Genomic DNA, 17,888 nt, shown 5'->3' with positions numbered 1-17,888 from the left:
GGACTCTGTCTTTGAATAAATCAATACATCGTCAATGAACACAACCACAAATCTATCCAAATATGACTGAAAAATTCTATTCATCAAATCCATAAAAGCAGCAGGAGCATTGGTTAAACCAAATGGCACCACCAAAATTCATAATGACCATATCGAGTTCTAAGGCGGTTTTGACATCACACTCTTTAACTTTCAACGATAATACCGGATCAAGGTCTATCTTGGAAAATCTGAAGACCTTTCAACCGATCAAACAGATCATCAATACGAGGCAAAGGATATTTATTCTTTACTGTTACCTTATTCAATCGCTCGTAATCTATACACGTCTTAAAGAACCGTCCTTCTTTTTCACAAACAAGACAGTGCACCCTGTAGGCGACATACTCGATTCGATGAACCCTTTATCTAATAACTCCTGAATCGCGCCTTCAACTCTTTTAATTCCGCTGGAGCCATTCTGTACGGTGTCATTGATATAGGAGTTGTTCCGGGAATCACATCAATTACAAATTCAACTTCTCTATCAGGTGGTAGACCGGGTAACTCTTCAGGGAACACATCAGGAAATTCATTCACCACTGGCACTTGTTCGAGCTTTAAATCGAACCCGAGTATCAAGGATATAGGCCAAGAATGCTTCATTGCCTTTGCGTAATAATCTCCGAAAGCGAGAGAGTGAAATAATTTCGATCAGACGCCCATATTTTTCGACCCAACCGAGATTACATCTCCGTTTGACATTTCAAAGCGATTTGCTTATCACGACAATTCACCACCGCATCGTGCCTCATTAACCAGTCCATCCCCAGAATAATGTCAAATTCCCGAAAGGGTAACAACATCAAATCAGAGGGGAATTCATAGCCTTTCACTTTCAGTGGACAATTACGACATATTAAATTAACCATCACACTATGACCTAATGGATTTGTAACTTGTATATCAAATTCAGTGGACTCAACAGATAAATTCTTTTCAGATGCTAACATAGTGCAAATATATGAATGAGTAGATCCAGGGTCTATCAATGCATAAACAATAACATCATAAAGATAGAAAGTACCAAGCAATTACATCAGAGCCGTAGCTTCTTCCCTTGCTCGAATGGCGAGGTATGCGTCTTGGTGCTCTATTCTCCGATCGACCAACCGATTCCCGCACCGAACGGGTAGTCCTCGTAGTAATCGCTTTCCGCCCGAACGTCTACTTCTTTGAGGAATGGTTCTCTGATCTCTTTCTGCTCCACTTCATCTTTTTGCGGTGGGGACAATCTCGAATAAGATGATCAGAGCCCACATTTATAACAAGCCCCATCTTAGTCCCGCATTCTCAAATGATATCTTCCACAATATTGACACTTAGGTCGTGAAGCATTCGAACACCGCTCACACTTGCTACTGGTCTATCGAATACCTCGAAATCGATTGTCTTGGTCTATCTCGCCCGATCTCCCGATAATCGATGTAGTTCGATTAATTTCTTTCTAGATTTCTTCACGGAAAATCTGAAAATGACTTAGAAGCACCTCTTTGAATGGCTCTTTACTTTTTCGATCCCTTGCATTTTTTCATTGTATACTTCTTCAAGCTTTTGAGCACGGTCGATGAACAACGAACTCTCGTATTTCATTACCCCAATCATCATTCTAATTTCATCATTTAACCCTTCTTCAAACCGGATACACATTTCTTCTTCAAGGGTACAATGTCTCGGGCATATTTTTGAGGTAGACAAATTCTCTTTCATATTCACTCATCGATTTATTTCCGTCAGAGGTCGAGAAATTCCTTTTCTTTTATCCAAATACCGTCGCCCACATATTTCTTCTTAAATTCATTTTGGAAAAATTCCCAAGAAATTTTCTCTCACGGAACCACGACCTCGATCGTCTCCCACCAACTATAAGCTTCTTCTTTCAACAGAGACACAAGACATCTCAAATAGTCATCCGGTGAGCAAGCCATTTCTTTAAAAATTCTTATCAAACTCAGAACCAATATTCACTTTGACGGATCATCATCGGTCCTTCCCAAATTCTTGGCTCCAAGTTTTCTAAGCCTTTCCAATGGAGAACGCTTACTAGATTCATCGTTGTAGGAGGTGGAGGAGCAACCAGGTACCATCGATGGAGCAATAGGGAGGAGGTGGTTCACATTTGATTTCTTTCTTGCCTCATTTCAAGATACCACCGATTCATAATCCCATAAATCATATTCTTTAATTCATGCTCTCGCATTTGGGAAATCGAACATCACCGCTTGCTCTTTGTTCGAATTTTGTGCTCTCGTTAACTTCTTCTTGATCAAGACGTTCAGTAAATTTGACATCTTTATAATCGAGAGTATCTATAAAATAACAAAGATTAGATCGGATCATACACATCACACTATCATGATTTATATGGCATGTATTTCTAAACACTTTATACTTCACACATATTCGAGGACCGCTAAACCGGCTCGATACCACTAAATGTAACACCCTTACCCGAGACCATGGCCGAGTCGAGCATGAGGCGTTACTTGACTTAACTTAAAAGTTCGGGGCATAAAATTTACTTTCAAATTTAATTTCATCATTCATAATAAAGTTGTCCTCCTGTACAGCAGTCACTAAAATAATTATAATTCAAGATACGAAACTCGAAATTTAGATCCGTAAATTTTCCATAAAACTAGACTCATATATCTATTCACCATAAATTTTTCAGAATTTTTGCTTTAGCCAATTAGTACAGTTTATTAGTTGAAGTCTCCCCTGTTTCACTAATCGACTATCCTAACCACTCATCACTAAAATTTAATTATCTCTTATTAAAGGCTTCATATGGTGATTAAACTTATTTCTACTGAAAATAGACTCATTAAGGAGTCTATACATATAAATTATAACTCAAAATTCCTTCTGTACAATTTTTAATGAATTTCTAAAGTCAGAACAGGGACTTCAAAACATTCTTTGCCCTGTTTCACTAAAATTCAAATATCTAAAAGTATATAATTCTTTTGCTTACTCCACTTCTTTCCTATGAAAGTAGACTCTTTCAGCTTTAATTTCATATCTCACTCAACTTCTAATTCTATTTCCACTATTTTTGGTGATTTTTAAAAGTTACATCAATGCTGCTGTCCAAGAACTGCTCCATTGCAATTTTTAAAAAATTCAATATAACCCTTTATAATTGTCTAACCTTCCCGCAAATTTCAAATCACAACCAATTCCAGATTTCATCTACTTCATTTAAATACTAATGAAGTTCAACCAATCAACCATTTCAAACTAAAACATGTATATATTTCGATATCTAACGCAACCATAACATTCAAATTTACTTTTACTTCAATTCCCTATACATGCCATATAAATCCAAAAGTTGCTTAACATAAACTACGGAGTATATCCGGTAGTGTGATTCTTGATGTAGATCCGATCCTCCGAATGTATAAATACGTTAATCTACAAAACAATAAACACACACATGTAAGCTTATAGAAAAGCTTAGTAAGTTCATAGGCATAAAACATAAATCTTACCAAACACTTGTACACTTATACAATATACACCATTACTAAATTTACTGTCAACCACAATCTTTGGTGAGTTCCTTGGTATAAACTCACTACTACTTATTCTTTTACCATAATTCCTTTGGGCCCATTTGTCACTTACCATCCTTGATCAAAATTAAGGAACAGTTATGGAAATTTGAGTACTTCACTTTTACTTTGCCATATGACCTCTTATCACTTGTCCTTGATCGATAAGTGTAGCTAGGCTACCACTTATCACTTTACCATTTGATCGGATAAGTGTAGTGAAGCTACCACTTATCACTTTATCACTTGATCGATAAGTGTAGCCACTTATCACTTTGTTTCTTGATCGATAAGTGTAACCACTTATCACTTTGTTTCTTGATCAGATAAGTGTAGCTAAAACTACCACTTATCACTTTGTCACTTGATCGTAAGTACTCAAATTGACGTTCCACTTAATTTGATCATTTATTCGATTTTCACATTTTATTTTATTCTCATTTCAACAATAAATACATTTCACCATACATTGTATAATTCATGAAATTAACATTTAATCATTAAATTTCAGCCATATGAACTTACTTGGATCGATTTGCAGAATTTGTAAAAGTTCAGGGACTAATCGGCTACTTTTTCTTTTCCTCGACTTGTTTGTGTTCTCGATCTAAAATGCAAATTTATTCATTCATCAGCATTTAATTCAATTCTAATTCATTTCACAATTTATGCCCTTTAATTTTCGAAGTTACACTTTTACCCCAAACTTTACAGTTTTTACAATATGATCCCTACTCAATTAACCCCTCAATTGATCTAATTTTTCTCAATTAACACCTTTTTCCAACTATTTTAGACTACTACATAGCCTTTCATACTCAAAACCGCAACACCAAACCTTAATTCCCAACTTTTTCACAATTAGGTCCCTAAAATCAATTTCTATCAAAATTACTTAATAAAATCATCATATAACAAAATTAAAGCTTCAATTTCATGTTTATTCATCATAAAATCCAACACTAATCAATGGTAACTTTCAAAATCAGCCATGGAATCAAAAACTAATGAAATAATTAGTTGGACCTAATTGTAAAAGTATCAAAATCACAAAATTAGAAGAAATAATCAAGAATTAAACTTACATGATTCAAAAATATGAAAACCAGCTTATTCCAGACCTCCTATGGCGTTTTTGCTGATAAATTGTGAAGAGATCTCTAGATTTTTCACTTTTGTCTTTGTTTTAAATGTTTAATTTGTTAAGTTTCCAATTTTGCCCCTGTTTCTCCTTACATTCTGCTGATTTTTCTTACCCAACCGTCCAGCCCATATAATTTGGGCCTAATAGCCTTTTAAATCCCTCCACTTTAGTCACTTAAGCTATTTAATCACAATTTAACAAATTTTACACTATTCCCAATTTAGTCCTTTTTAGTTAATTAACTATCCAAACGTTAAAATTTTCTAACGAAACTTTAATACCAACTCAATGACACTCTATAAATATTTCTAAAAATATTTATGGCTCGGTTTAAAATCTTCGAGGTCTCGATACCTCGTTTTTTTTATTTTAATTATTTTAATATTTATTCCTAGTACACTATTCACTATTTCAAAAATTTTCCTAACTTCACATTTAACTTATACTTACTAAATTTATAATATTTTCTACTCGTTTGTCAGATTTAGTGATCTCGAATCATCATTCCGACACCACTAAAAATTCAGGTTATTACAGATACAATGCTAGATCTAGAGTTAACAATAGGCACAAAATTTCACTTAAGTTCTTCTTTGGATGGACATTTAATTGTACATTAAAAACTTTGGTGAACTTTGTTACCACACCACTAATATTCAATTTCTTGAATACTAGAAGACTGTGAAAAATATGAACCCTGTTCGTAGCTCTTATAATGGTGAACCTTCAACACGAATTGCCTATGAACGGTTTCGATCATTTGATTAAGTCTAACATTCATCTCAACCAATAGCCTCACAAATTCAACTTGATGATCTTGTTGACGTTTGAATGATTCATTCAAAACTTACTCATAAACAAAGAAAATAGGGTTATAGCTAAGCAGTCAAGAAGGGAGTAAGACTTCCTAACTTGCCTATTGGGGAAATAAATTTATGTTTCTTTAGGGGGAAATAATAAATATCTAATTAAAAGCTCGATTTTAGGGAGATAATAATATTTATGTATTTTGTAAAAATATTTTAGATTATTTAAGTATCTGTTCTTCAACTTCTCTTCTTTATGCTCAGTTTTGTATTTATATTTCCTTCAAAACTAATTTCTTATTTTCAATAAAGTACACAATCTTAAATCCCTTTGATTCTCCCAAACAAAACTTTAGGTTTTCTTTTGCTTTCTTTCTTTAAACATTTGTTGTTAAAAAGAAAGAAAAAATTGGTTTGTAGTAAAAGAGAAAAAAGAGTACAAATTTTATCATATTTTACATTCATTTTTGCTTATTTTTCAGTCTTCCCTACATTTGGTCAAAAAAAATAAACTTTGATAGAAGAAGAAACCCCATTCGGACAATTGAAAAAAGAAGCAACCAAATCGCATAACATTCATTGTTCGTTTTCCCCCTCATGGACCAAATTCGACAAGTCAAGCATAATTCATAACCAACAAAAAATCCCATATGTTTAAAATTCAAGAAAATTTGAAGGAAAAAATTTGAATGTTTCTTTTGGCCTTATCTAATTTCAGCAAAGTTTGCTGTGGATGAAGGTGTGTTTGAGGTCGTTATTTATTGATTTATCATATCATTCTCTCTGATTTTTCCCTGTTTTCAGCATAGAGTTACCCTTCTTTATATTGTATTAATAAATCTCATATTACTTTTCAAAAGATGAAGAACAAATTTTTTTTTCAAATTTAAGAGGATGGGTTTGGATCTATGGGGTGTTTTCAACTATTTAATTATTGTTTTTTGTTCACAATTAATATGAAAAAAAAATTATTTCACCTGGTATGCAACATTTATAATGCGGTAAATTGTGCCATGTGGTTCACATGTAAAAGAAAAAAGTCATATAAATTTTTCATTAAAATTTTTAATAGAAATGACCAAAATGAACGAATTATTTATTATGAATGCTGGAATGACTATGACGTTACCACAATTGCCTTTCCTCATTTTCTCCTTTAAGCCCCAACATGACTAATGTTGAAACGCAGAAAACATCAACCATATAATCCATAAAACGAAAAAGACAATTCCTCAACCAATATTTAAAATTAAATGTAGGTGACTTTTCACCTTTAATCCTTGCATCGTGGTCCGTCCTTGGTATCTAATCCAGCTATCTTTCACCGTACACATTTCTATTTCGATTTTGTTGATAACAATTTTACATTATATAGGTCGGCTCTAAAGAGTGGCATCATTGCTCAATTTCATATCACTTTATGATTTCTTCTATTATACCCAAATTTAAGCTTCTCAAAACAGTCCCTATAGCCAAATTAAATATAATTTAAATTTTTTTACAATTTTAATTTATTATTTTAATAATTACAATCATTATTAAAGTAATAACTAAATATATCTAAACTTATATTAAAATAAATCTAAAAATTTCCACAAATATCAAACCTAAATTTTTAATTTTTCTTAATCCATATTTGCAAAGACAGGTTTTTTGTTTTTTGTTTTTACTCTCAACATCTTACAACCTTAGCTTTATATAATGCTAAACATTTATTTGAATTAATAAACTTTTTCTTAAAAAATCCATTTATAAATTAAGAGAGGAGAAATTACATTTGAGCCTGGTAATTGGGATGCGGGACTTAACTACTGTGTCATTGTGTCGTTAATAAGTATTTTAGTAATTCACACTCAACATCACTAAACTATTAGTAATTTTATGTTTTAGCTGTTTAATTTTAAAAAAAAAATTATAAAATGATCATTAAATTAGTTGAAGATTTTTATTTAAGTCACTAGATGGTTAATTTTTTTCTAAAAGTTCAATTAGCGAGTTCCAAGCGACGATTTAACAATCGGTATGGTGAATCAATACCCATTCACAAATAAAAGAACATACATTAAATTCAAGTCAACTGTTGGTCAATATCGATGATGGGAGAAAAAAGCTCTTTAGATTTCAGTTCACAAATATGTGACGTTCAAAGTTATTTCGTGAAAAAAAAATTATATAGTAAAAAAAGAAAGGGAATGAGAGCTTTCAATTAGTGAATGCAGTTCGAACGTAGAAGGTCATACTATAACGATTTTAACATCCTAGTGGCTTAAATGAAAACTTCTGAATAGTTCAATGATTATTTTGTAACTTTTTGAAATTGACTGATTAAAACGTAAACTTATTAATTATTTTTATAACATTGGATGTAATTTATCCTAAAATTTTTTATATACAATTAACTATATTTATCTGTAACATCATTTCATTAAAACATTCAAATTTATTGTAGAATTGATTTCTCATATTTTATTTTTCTTCTTACAATAGCTTTTCATCCATCACTTCAACCACCATAAAATTGAAATTAAATTAGTTTTTTATGACAACTTCAGGTCTTAAATTTTCAAAAATAAAATGATAAATAATAAATTTTAATTAAGATTATATGTCAATAAAATATTAAATTTCATATTAAAATATAATAATAATATTTTATAAAATAAAATTACATTTACATATTTATTAAGATGCAGCAATTAATATATATTATAAAATTTCGTCTAATAATATAATCAAAATTTCAAAGGTTAATAAAAAAATTGATATGAGAGCCAACTTATTATATCATCTAAAAAATGGATAGATGATATGGAAGATGGACTGTAGTTTGTAGATTTAAAAGTTCATCAGCAATTGAACATTGCTGTGGTATCTTGAAACCAAGTTTCAAAATCAAGGCACAACTAACACTATAATAGTTTAGCCAAAAAGTTCCGTGCGCCACAAAACCCACGGCACCTCACTGTGATAGGGCCACGAGTTCCCCCACAACGAGTCCAGAAAAGGGCGGTGATGTTAGCATTTAGCAATTACGAATAGTCGCCCAAGCCCCCACTCACCTTTTTTTGCCTTTGCCTTGTCTCCTTTCCTTATTATTATTGACGGTTGCATTGCATTGACGTGCCCAAGACACTTGGCTCGCAATCATCCAACACCCAAATAAAAGGGTCGACCCCACTCAACAACTACCCCAGAGACAATGACCCCAAAACAAAACCTACAGCGGCGGCAATGCTTTATGACCCCTCTCCTCTCCTCTGCCTTTTCACACTTCCACACGTCACACTTTTTCTGCGGCTTCTATGCGCCGTACTCAACACCACCCTTCACGAGCCGCTCATCGTCCTTTCTCCCCCCTACATTTAACTTTTGCATTCCACGCGCCACAACAGTGAACGGTGTAATTGTTTAATCATTTCGACTTGAGCGCGTGTAATTACGGTACATCATTAAAGAAGAGCGCAGAATCCACTCCACAGATTTCGCCGACGAATAGCGGGACCCATTGGGGAAAGGGGAAGCGGTTTTGAAATAGAAAGCGTCCCGGGTCTAACTGACGTGATGCTTTTCGGTTTGCCGCGTGGGTCCATTTCTTCCTTTACCCCTACTGCCGCCACATACAAATTTTAATAAATACTAAATGATAATTAATTGGTGGCAAAAATATAATACAGACACGTGCCTGCCGGCTATCACCATAATCACGCCCCATCTGTCAAGCATAAACACGGTATTATTATATACATTACTCTTGAAAATCTGCCGTCGGTAACGCACGCTATCTTTCGTACTTAAATTTTTTATTTCGTCACTATTGGTATGGATTGTTGCGGAAAAGGAAGTACATGAGAATAGAAAAATAAACTACAACTGTTTCAGTTCTTACAATTAGTTCCCCAGTCATTTTCTCATTATTTTAATCCATTCAGAGAAAAGGCATCCAATTTCAAAACTAACAGGATTAAGTTCCTAAAGTAGGATTGAAAACAGGAACAACAGCCTAATTAGGAAAGATTCTCATTAAAAGTAAAAAAGAATGGTTAATTTTTGAACGAGAGGTTATAAACAAAATCATCTCAGATAATGGATCATAGTTGTCCTCTCAGTTTGCAAACACGGATTACTGTCGTAAAACTATTTACATCGGATTTAAAGGATAAAACCGTGTCTAAAATGATACAAAACACGGATTACTATCACCTCTTGTTTATCATAGCTTCCTACCTCTCAGATGCCTAAATTTAAGATGATGAAAAGGCGTTTTCCGTTTAAAAAAAAATATGCAAAACATCAAGCATCGACTGGAGGAGGAAGGTTAAGATCGAGGGCAAGGCCAGGTCTCCTTGCCTTGCAATGAATGGCCGATGAAGAGTCCGGTTCACTTCGGACTACACTTGCAAATCCCATACCCAACTGTACTCCCACCGGATCGAACCGAACCGGATAAACCTGACCAACAACGCCAGCTCCCCCCAGCGCTTCGAAAAATAGAACCGGCCGCGACCGAGTCACCCCGCTAATCCCACCATTAGCGACTCCACCACCCAGAGCCAGCTGCTGGTGGCACGCGAAAGGGAATCTCCCTACTGCCCCGGACAAGGTCTTGACTCCACGCTCCACCGTTGGGCTTCCAGATTCCTCCACCGTGCTGCTTTGGCTAGGGCTCTGCTGGTTCTGGCCCTTGTAACAGTTGGTTTCATCCGGTAAAGGGAAGTTGGTCTTAGCCTTAGGTCCACGAAACTCACGCGCCGCCGCGTCGTAGGCTCTGGCAGCTTCCTCAGCCGTATCGAAAGTACCAAGCCAAACACGGCTTTTCTTGCCGGGATCTCTGATTTCGGCAGCGTACCTACCCCATGGCCTCTTCCTTACTCCCCTGAAATGCACCTCTTGGCTGCTCGTACTTCCAGTAACTTTAGCTTTCTTCAAGATTTTGCTCGCATTTTTGTCTTGGGGAGCCATAAAAACTTGCTGTCCCTTTTTTTTTTTTCTCTGAGTTGTAAATATTTTTGTTTGAGTCAAATGCGTATGGATTAGTTTTAATATATAGAGTTAGGAAGCTGTGCAGTCAATTAGTTGTTTGACTGAGGCGCCGCCCAAGTTAGGAGACAATGTGATACGTTGTACGAGTGTACGTGTCACGCGGAAATTTCGAGACAAGCGGCGAGGTTGTTGATGTTGTGCCGGCTTTTGCATTCACCGCTTTGCATTCCCCTTCACGCTTCTACTTTTTTGAGTGGATTCCACTCTCCACTAATTTAAATTTAATAAATTATAGATCATTGTGCTAATTTTAAGGGTTTGGAAATTGAAGTACAATATTAAGACAAGATCCTAAATAAGTGTAGAGCGTGTAGAGCACGATGGTTTTGCAGAAGTGGGGGGGAAAAGGAGATTTGTTCGGTGCTTTTAAGTGATGACTGATGACCAATTCTTGCAACTGACAGTATCAGCTAATATTCGGAATCACTTTATAACACCGACAGTTAAGAGAGAGAAAGGAGTAAAAGGAAAGGCAGGGACAAAGCGACGCGTGTTCATAGCGCTTCCCTTTATGAGCTTCTGTCATCCGCCTCCCCTACCCCTATTTCTGAATTTTGAAATTTTCCGTCTTAGGATTTTTTGTCGCGCCTCATCCAAAACCCTGTGGGTTGAAATTTAATAACTCAAAATTTAAACCTCGCCTATCTTCAACACAAAAAAACTTCCATGGTAATACATTTATGATTATTACCTACAACTTTTGTATTTACAAATAACACGGATTTTAAACTATTAATTAAGAAATATTTGGTATCGGATCATTTATTTTATATGCCTAAATTAAAATCGGATAAATCTTTACTCGAATAGAATATTTTAATATGGGATTTGATTATTTAAATCGAATTAAATTCATTGAACGGTCCGCATTTTAATTTTGATCTATTAAGATAGATTAAAATTAATTAATTTTTTATAAAATTTTAATAAATAGTTTATTGGAAATGTAGAAATCATTGTCTCAAATTATTATATTTTTGTATAATTTATTATCATGGTTTAATTTTAATTCTAAATTGATTCATTTATGTATTGGATCAAAATATGACGCAAAAGTAGAGATTAACACAATACAAATGCATTAAGTATTAGATAATAGTATGTGCCATAATTAATATAAATAGGGTTAACTAATCAAGACGTACTCGAACTATAACTTAAATTCTAAATTAGCCTACAAATTTCAAAATATTTTGATTGAGTTCTTCAAGTATTAATGTTGTATTAGTTGAGCACTTTCATCAATCTATCCATTAGCGTAGGTGTAAATGCCAGCTCAAATATATCACAGATCATTTTTATACATTGAATGATACTGACTTTTTTTTACATGTTCGATTCAAGTTATTTATACATTAGGTAGGCGTATTAACAATTAGATCAAATTGTTTTAAGTACGATTCACATCAACTACAAACTTGCATTTAACGCCCAAATCAATAGCTAGCCTAACTAAAGGACATAATTAATATAATACTAATACTTTAAGAACTCAATCATAATACTAAGTATAACTAACCATATGAATATCATGATCAAAAGTTGAATTAGGTTTCAGCTTTTTCTACATTAAGAAATTGTTTTATATGTCATTGTATTCGTGTTGCTTTCATGTTATTTTCATCGTATTTAATTATTTATAAAAATTAAATTTATGCTAATTCACTTAATTGTTTAGATTTAGTTATGGATATTAAGTTTGACTACCACCAATACAAATATCAATCCCTTTATGCATATTTTTCCCTTTTTTATTAAAAAAGAATTTTTTTTCATGTGAGTCGACTTATAAATCAACATATTGATTACATAATGAAAAGCCTTTTTGTTAGATTTATTTTGCACCAACCTAACAATTATCAAAAGCTCTAGCACCTTCCATAACAAACTTATCATTCGAGCCTCATACTTCATATATAGTTTTATTTAGCTAACCTCACATGATACTTTGATCACAAAGTTGACTCATATTCATCAAGTTTGCATTGAGTCTTTCCATTGGATGAACATTTTGATATGAATATCAAAAGTCATTTTTGGGTTCATGGACGTGACGGGCTTAATTTGTTACAAGGCCTCGTAACTCAATTCAAAGCTCAATTCAATATGTTGGTACAAGAATGGGTGTCAAAAGGCTCTCAAGAAGGGATTGGAAGGGCCAAATGTTGCTACTTCATCTTCTCAGAGTCATAAACGAGAGATTTGATGTTTCAAATGCAATGGTAAAGGTATTTCCATTATGAATGTCCAAGTAAATGGATAATGCTTATTCATGATAATAGTGAAATTACATCTAAATCTGATCTAGAAGATCCTGATAGATTTGATTGAGGATAACCCTATTAGGGGTTCTGTTAAGGAAGAAGTGTTAGAGCCACCTACTATTGGTGAGGATCTTTTGCATCCTTGGTGTCTTGTTGTCCATCGTACTTCGAACATGCAAATTAAAGATGATGATGAGCAATGCTCCAATATCTTCCATTCACGTTGCTTGATAAAGGGAAGCTTTATTCATTAATAATCGACAGTGGCAGTTCCACCAATGTTGTAAGTAGCTATTTGTTGGATAGGATGGATTCAAGTTGTAATATGAAAATAAGAGAAAACAAAAAATTAAACACAAGATGAAGATAAAGGTTAATTAAAATAAAAGAGATTGGGAGAAGAGAGAAGTGAACAAAAAAGAGGTGAAATATTGTTCTTCCTTGAAACAATATGTTTCACAAAAGACAATTAGGTAGAAGAATGGCAAACGACCCTTCAAGCATGATCTTTAACAAATTGAGAGTTAAAAGAATTTCCACAAAATATTTTGAAAGAAACAAAATTAAAATTTCTTCTGAAAAGAATATTCTCAAAAAATAAAATAAAAAAACCTCCAAAGTGTTTTCATAAACAACAAAAATTCCAAGATGAATACACATTAAAGAGGTTGGCCATATTTATAGGCACCCAAGCCATAGAGTTCAAGCTACCTCAAACTCTTAAGGATAAAGGTAAAATTTATCTACAAGAGTTTAAACTAGATCATAATTCTTTAACCATTAGAATGTAAATATAAAACAAAGACTACTAACTCATACTAAATCAAAATTCAACCATTTAAAATAACGGACTAGATTTTTTTTTTGAAAATTTCAACTGAGATAAAAAAAAAAAAACAAAGCCAAATAGGCTTAAAAGTTCAGTTTTAACTAACCTAAAACAAATCCTAAGAAATAAACAAATCAGGCCCATGTAATGGCCCATAAATTCAAAGAAACCTGATAAGGTTGGCCTTAAAAAATAAATAAAAACAAACTGACGGTAAAGTAAAAGAAAGCTTCTAGAAATCTCAGTTGAACAAGAAACAGCTGGCCTCCATTATCTTTTCATTTCCCATCACCGACATAGCCATTAATATTAGCAGATTTCCCCAAATCTTTTAACCTTCTGCTACTCCTTTCAACAGTCATCTCTTTCCTCTCAATTTTGATATGTTAGACGCTCCCTCTCCACTGCTCAACGAACGATATTCGGAACCGCCCCAACCAGGTAATGTCCTTCTCCCTTCTTTAAAGCTTCTGTTGCAACCAAATGGGCATACATATTTTCTGTTATAGGAATATGACAAAAGCCAATACTGTTAAAAATGACTTTTATTTCTTCGATATCTTTTATGATAGCTCCGATAGTCAATTTGTCTTGTTCTGAGCTTTGACACTTTTTGATAATCGTTTTCGAATCTCCTATTATTTGTAAGTCTTTGAGCCCCATAGACCTTCCTAACTCTAAGGCTTGTAACCCTGCATGTGCCTCTACCGCGAATGGAGTTGCTATATTGGTGTGGATTACTGATTTTGAAGCCAAAATCTCCCTTCCCTCACCTCGAACAATCAAACCTGAAGCAGATCTTGCTTGTTGCTGATCGAAAGCTGCATCAAAGAAGACTAACACACTCGTTATTCTTTCTTTAGTTCTCGGACCACCATTTCCTGCCAAGTTAAGTTTCCTCTCATCGATTCCTTTTAACTCTGAAATAAAATTTGAGATTTTAAAAGAGATATCACTGTTTGTTGTTTGTCTATTTTCATATATAAATCTGTTCTTGCTTGTCCAGATTACCCAAAGCCCACAACAGAAAAGTCGGCACTGTTCATTTGACCCTTGACTAAAAACCCATGTAAGCCAGTTCCATAAACTGTCCTGAGTATTATTGAGTAGCCAAGATAACTGTAAAAGTCTCTAAACTTATGTTGTTGTAGGACATCCACGAAAGATATGATTGCAATCCTCCTCTTCTTTGTTGCATCGAGGACACTGGGCATCAGCAACTATTCGTTTAATCTTCAGATTAGCAAAAGTAGGAATGTAATTCCAAGAAATTCCCTATTTTGTAATTTTGACTTTCGAGGGGATTTGTAAATTCCATAGTTTTTTGTAAAAGGCTTTAGTTTCGGTTTGTAAATTAATAGGATTTTGAGTACCCTCCTGTAATAGTTTGTAGGCGTTTCTAACTGAAAAATTACCAGATGGTTCTCCTCTCTAGACTTGGAAGTCTTCATTTACTGACGTTGCCAAAGGAATCTGCAAAATCTTTTTAGCAACTTCCGCATTGAAGGTATTAATAATTATATCATCTTTCCACTTTCTTCTATCTGCATAAATCAAGTCCGATACTAATGAAATATTTCCATCTCTCTGTTGATTTTGCAATCTGTCTTCTTCACTGCCCGAAATCCAGAGGTCCTTCCAAACAGAAATACGATCCCCCTTACCAACCCTCCAGCAAAGTCCTCCTTCCAGAATGCCTTTTGCCGACTAGATAATCTTTCAGGTAAGCGAAGGCAAATTCCCTAATTGAGTAGTTAGAAAACACGCATTCAGATAATATTTAGCTTTCAATACTCGAGCTAGCAAAGAATCTGGAAAATTAATAAGACGCCAGCCCTGTTTAGCTAATAATGCAATATTAAATTTATCAAGTTTTCTAAAACCAAGACCACCTGCTTCTTTCGAGACACACACATCCTTCCACGCACACCAATGAATCCCCTTCTTCCACCGATTTCCCCCCACCAGAATTTAGCTATTATACCTTCCAACTCGTTACATAAAGACTTAGGAAGTAAAAAATACGCCATAGAATAAGTTGGAATAGACAGTAATACTGCCTTAATGAAAACCTATTTTCCACCTTGAGAAAGATACTTAACACTCCAATTGTCAATTCTTTGTTTTAATCTGTCCTTCAGACTTTGAAAAGCTGCCTTCTTGCCTATACCCACTAAATTTGGAAGTCCTAAATACCTTTTTGGATTATTTGAACTGCGAACACTAAGCATCCAAGCAATTACCCTTTTTCCTTCCTCCTGCGTATTTGTACTAAAAAAGATTGTGGATTTATTGTAATTAACACATTGGCCCGAACTTAGCTCATATTCCTTTAAGATACTCTTCAAAACAGTAGCACCTCTTTGTGTGGCTTCTCCAAACAGAATGCAATCATCCGCAAATAACAAATGTGAAATCTGCGGACCATTTCTACTAGTCTTTACTCCTCGAATTAAATTTCATTCCGTTGCTTGTCTTAGAAGACTAGAAAGTCCCTCACCACAAAAAAGAAATAAAAATGGGCTCAACGGATCTCCTTATCTAAGGCCTCTAGACGGGAAAAATCTTTCTCCAATGACACCATTAAGAACCACTGAATGTGATACTGTTGAAACACATTTCATCAACATATCAACCCACTCGGAGTCAAACCCTAATTTTTTCATTATTTTTTCAATAAAGCCCCATTCAACTCTATCATATGCTTTACTCATGTCTAGTTTTAATGCCATAATCCCTTTTTTCCCTAATCTTTTATTCTTTAAAGTGTGAAGAATTTTATAAGCTAATAAAACATTATCACTAATTAGTCTCCCAGGAACAAAAGCACTTTGAGCTAAGTCAATGCATCTATCAATCACAATACGGAGACGATTTGCAATAACTTTAGCCAACAATTTATAAAGCACATTACATAAACTGATTGGCCTAAAATTGGTAATGTTCAAAGGATTAGGGATTTTATTAAAACTATATTCGTCTTGTTTATTGAGCTGACATCCATACCTCCATTCAGTAGATTAAGACAAAATGATGTGACTTCATTACCAATAATTGACCAGCATTTTTGATAGAATAATGCCGGAAATCCATCCTCCTCCGGTGCTTTTGTTGGGCCTAATTCTGCAAGTGCCTCAGAGATCTCTTCTTTTGTGTACCTTGCCTTCAGTTTCGAATTGTCCTCATAAAAAATGCATTGCTTAATTCCTGCCAAAATTCTGTCATAATTTCCCCTCCTCCCAGCCGAAAGCAACTTTTGGAAATATAGCCTTGTGATATCCTCCATTTCTAAAATATCTTCTATTTCCGTACTATCATCTGGTTGCATTCTATTAATAAATTTTTTCTGATGTTTCTGAGTTGCCTGTTTATGAAAAAATGCTGTATTTTTATCCCCTAATTTCAGCCAATTAACCCGTGCCCTTTGTTCCTAATAACGCTCATCTTTTTCAATCTCTAAATTAAGTTGAATTTTAGTGTCAATGAGCTTTATCAAGTTTTCATCATTTCTTTCATTCTCCTCTAAGCTGTCCAATTTTAAAATTAACGCCATCTTCTTTCCCTTCTTGCTTTTTTGTATTTTATCAGCCCATTTCTTAAGTCCCCTCTTCAAACTTTCCATCTTACTCAGCAAATCACCTGTGGCAGTCTCCCAAATACCTTTAACTTCCGAAATAAAACTCTCCTCTAAAACCCACAATGCCTCAAATTTAAAACTTCTAATAATTCTTCTTTTCTCCTCATGTTTGGTAGTAATGAGCAACGAACAATGATCTAAAAAAGAATGAGACATATGTCTAACTTGAAATTCTTGGAATAAAGTTATCCACTCTTCCGTAGCCACTCCCCTATCCAACCGCTCTTAGATATTCGTTTTTGGTAGATTTCCTTTTTTCTAAGCGAACCATCTTCCAGAGAAACCCAAATCCCTTAGATCACAATTCTCTAAAACTGTTCTAAATGCTTCCATTCTCCCCTCCTCTCGAAGTAAACCTCCCCTTTTTTCAAAGCTATATAAAATTTCGTTAAAATCACCACACACCATCCAAGGAAATTCCTCTCCATTACGCAAATGTCTCAACAAATTCCACGATTTTTCTTTATTTGAACAAGGAGAGCCATAAAAACCAGTCAATCTCCAATTTTTTTCCTCCTCTGCATCCTCAATTTGCACATCAATATGACTTTTTAAATAGCTTTGAAGCC

At 34.2% G+C, this 17,888-nt stretch overlaps 1 protein-coding gene and 1 long non-coding RNA gene across 2 annotated transcripts; one reads left to right on the top strand and one right to left on the bottom strand.

Annotated features, from left to right (window-relative positions):
• Positions 1-9,553: 9,553 nt before the first annotated feature.
• LOC105794856 (ethylene-responsive transcription factor 9) lies at positions 9,554-10,562 on the bottom strand. The gene has a single exon (XM_012624222.2). It carries the CDS (start codon positions 10,506-10,508, stop codon positions 9,840-9,842), a length of 669 nt encoding a protein of 222 aa, XP_012479676.1. The 5' UTR covers positions 10,509-10,562; the 3' UTR covers positions 9,554-9,839.
• A 3,539-nt stretch (positions 10,563-14,101) lies between these two features.
• LOC105794858 (uncharacterized) lies at positions 14,102-15,690 on the top strand. Its single transcript, XR_008194092.1, has 4 exons — positions 14,102-14,570; positions 14,689-14,751; positions 14,834-15,189; positions 15,313-15,690. It is a non-coding gene; the product is annotated as an uncharacterized LOC105794858 (long non-coding RNA).
• The last annotated feature ends 2,198 nt before the right edge of the window (positions 15,691-17,888 follow it).

The sequence above is a fragment of the Gossypium raimondii genome, chromosome 3 (genome assembly GCF_025698545.1).
Source record: "Gossypium raimondii isolate GPD5lz chromosome 3, ASM2569854v1, whole genome shotgun sequence".
NCBI classification, from domain to species: Eukaryota; Viridiplantae; Streptophyta; class Magnoliopsida; order Malvales; family Malvaceae; genus Gossypium; species Gossypium raimondii.
Note: the sequence above shows the minus strand (reverse complement) of the source record. Positions and strands in the feature narration are given on the sequence as shown.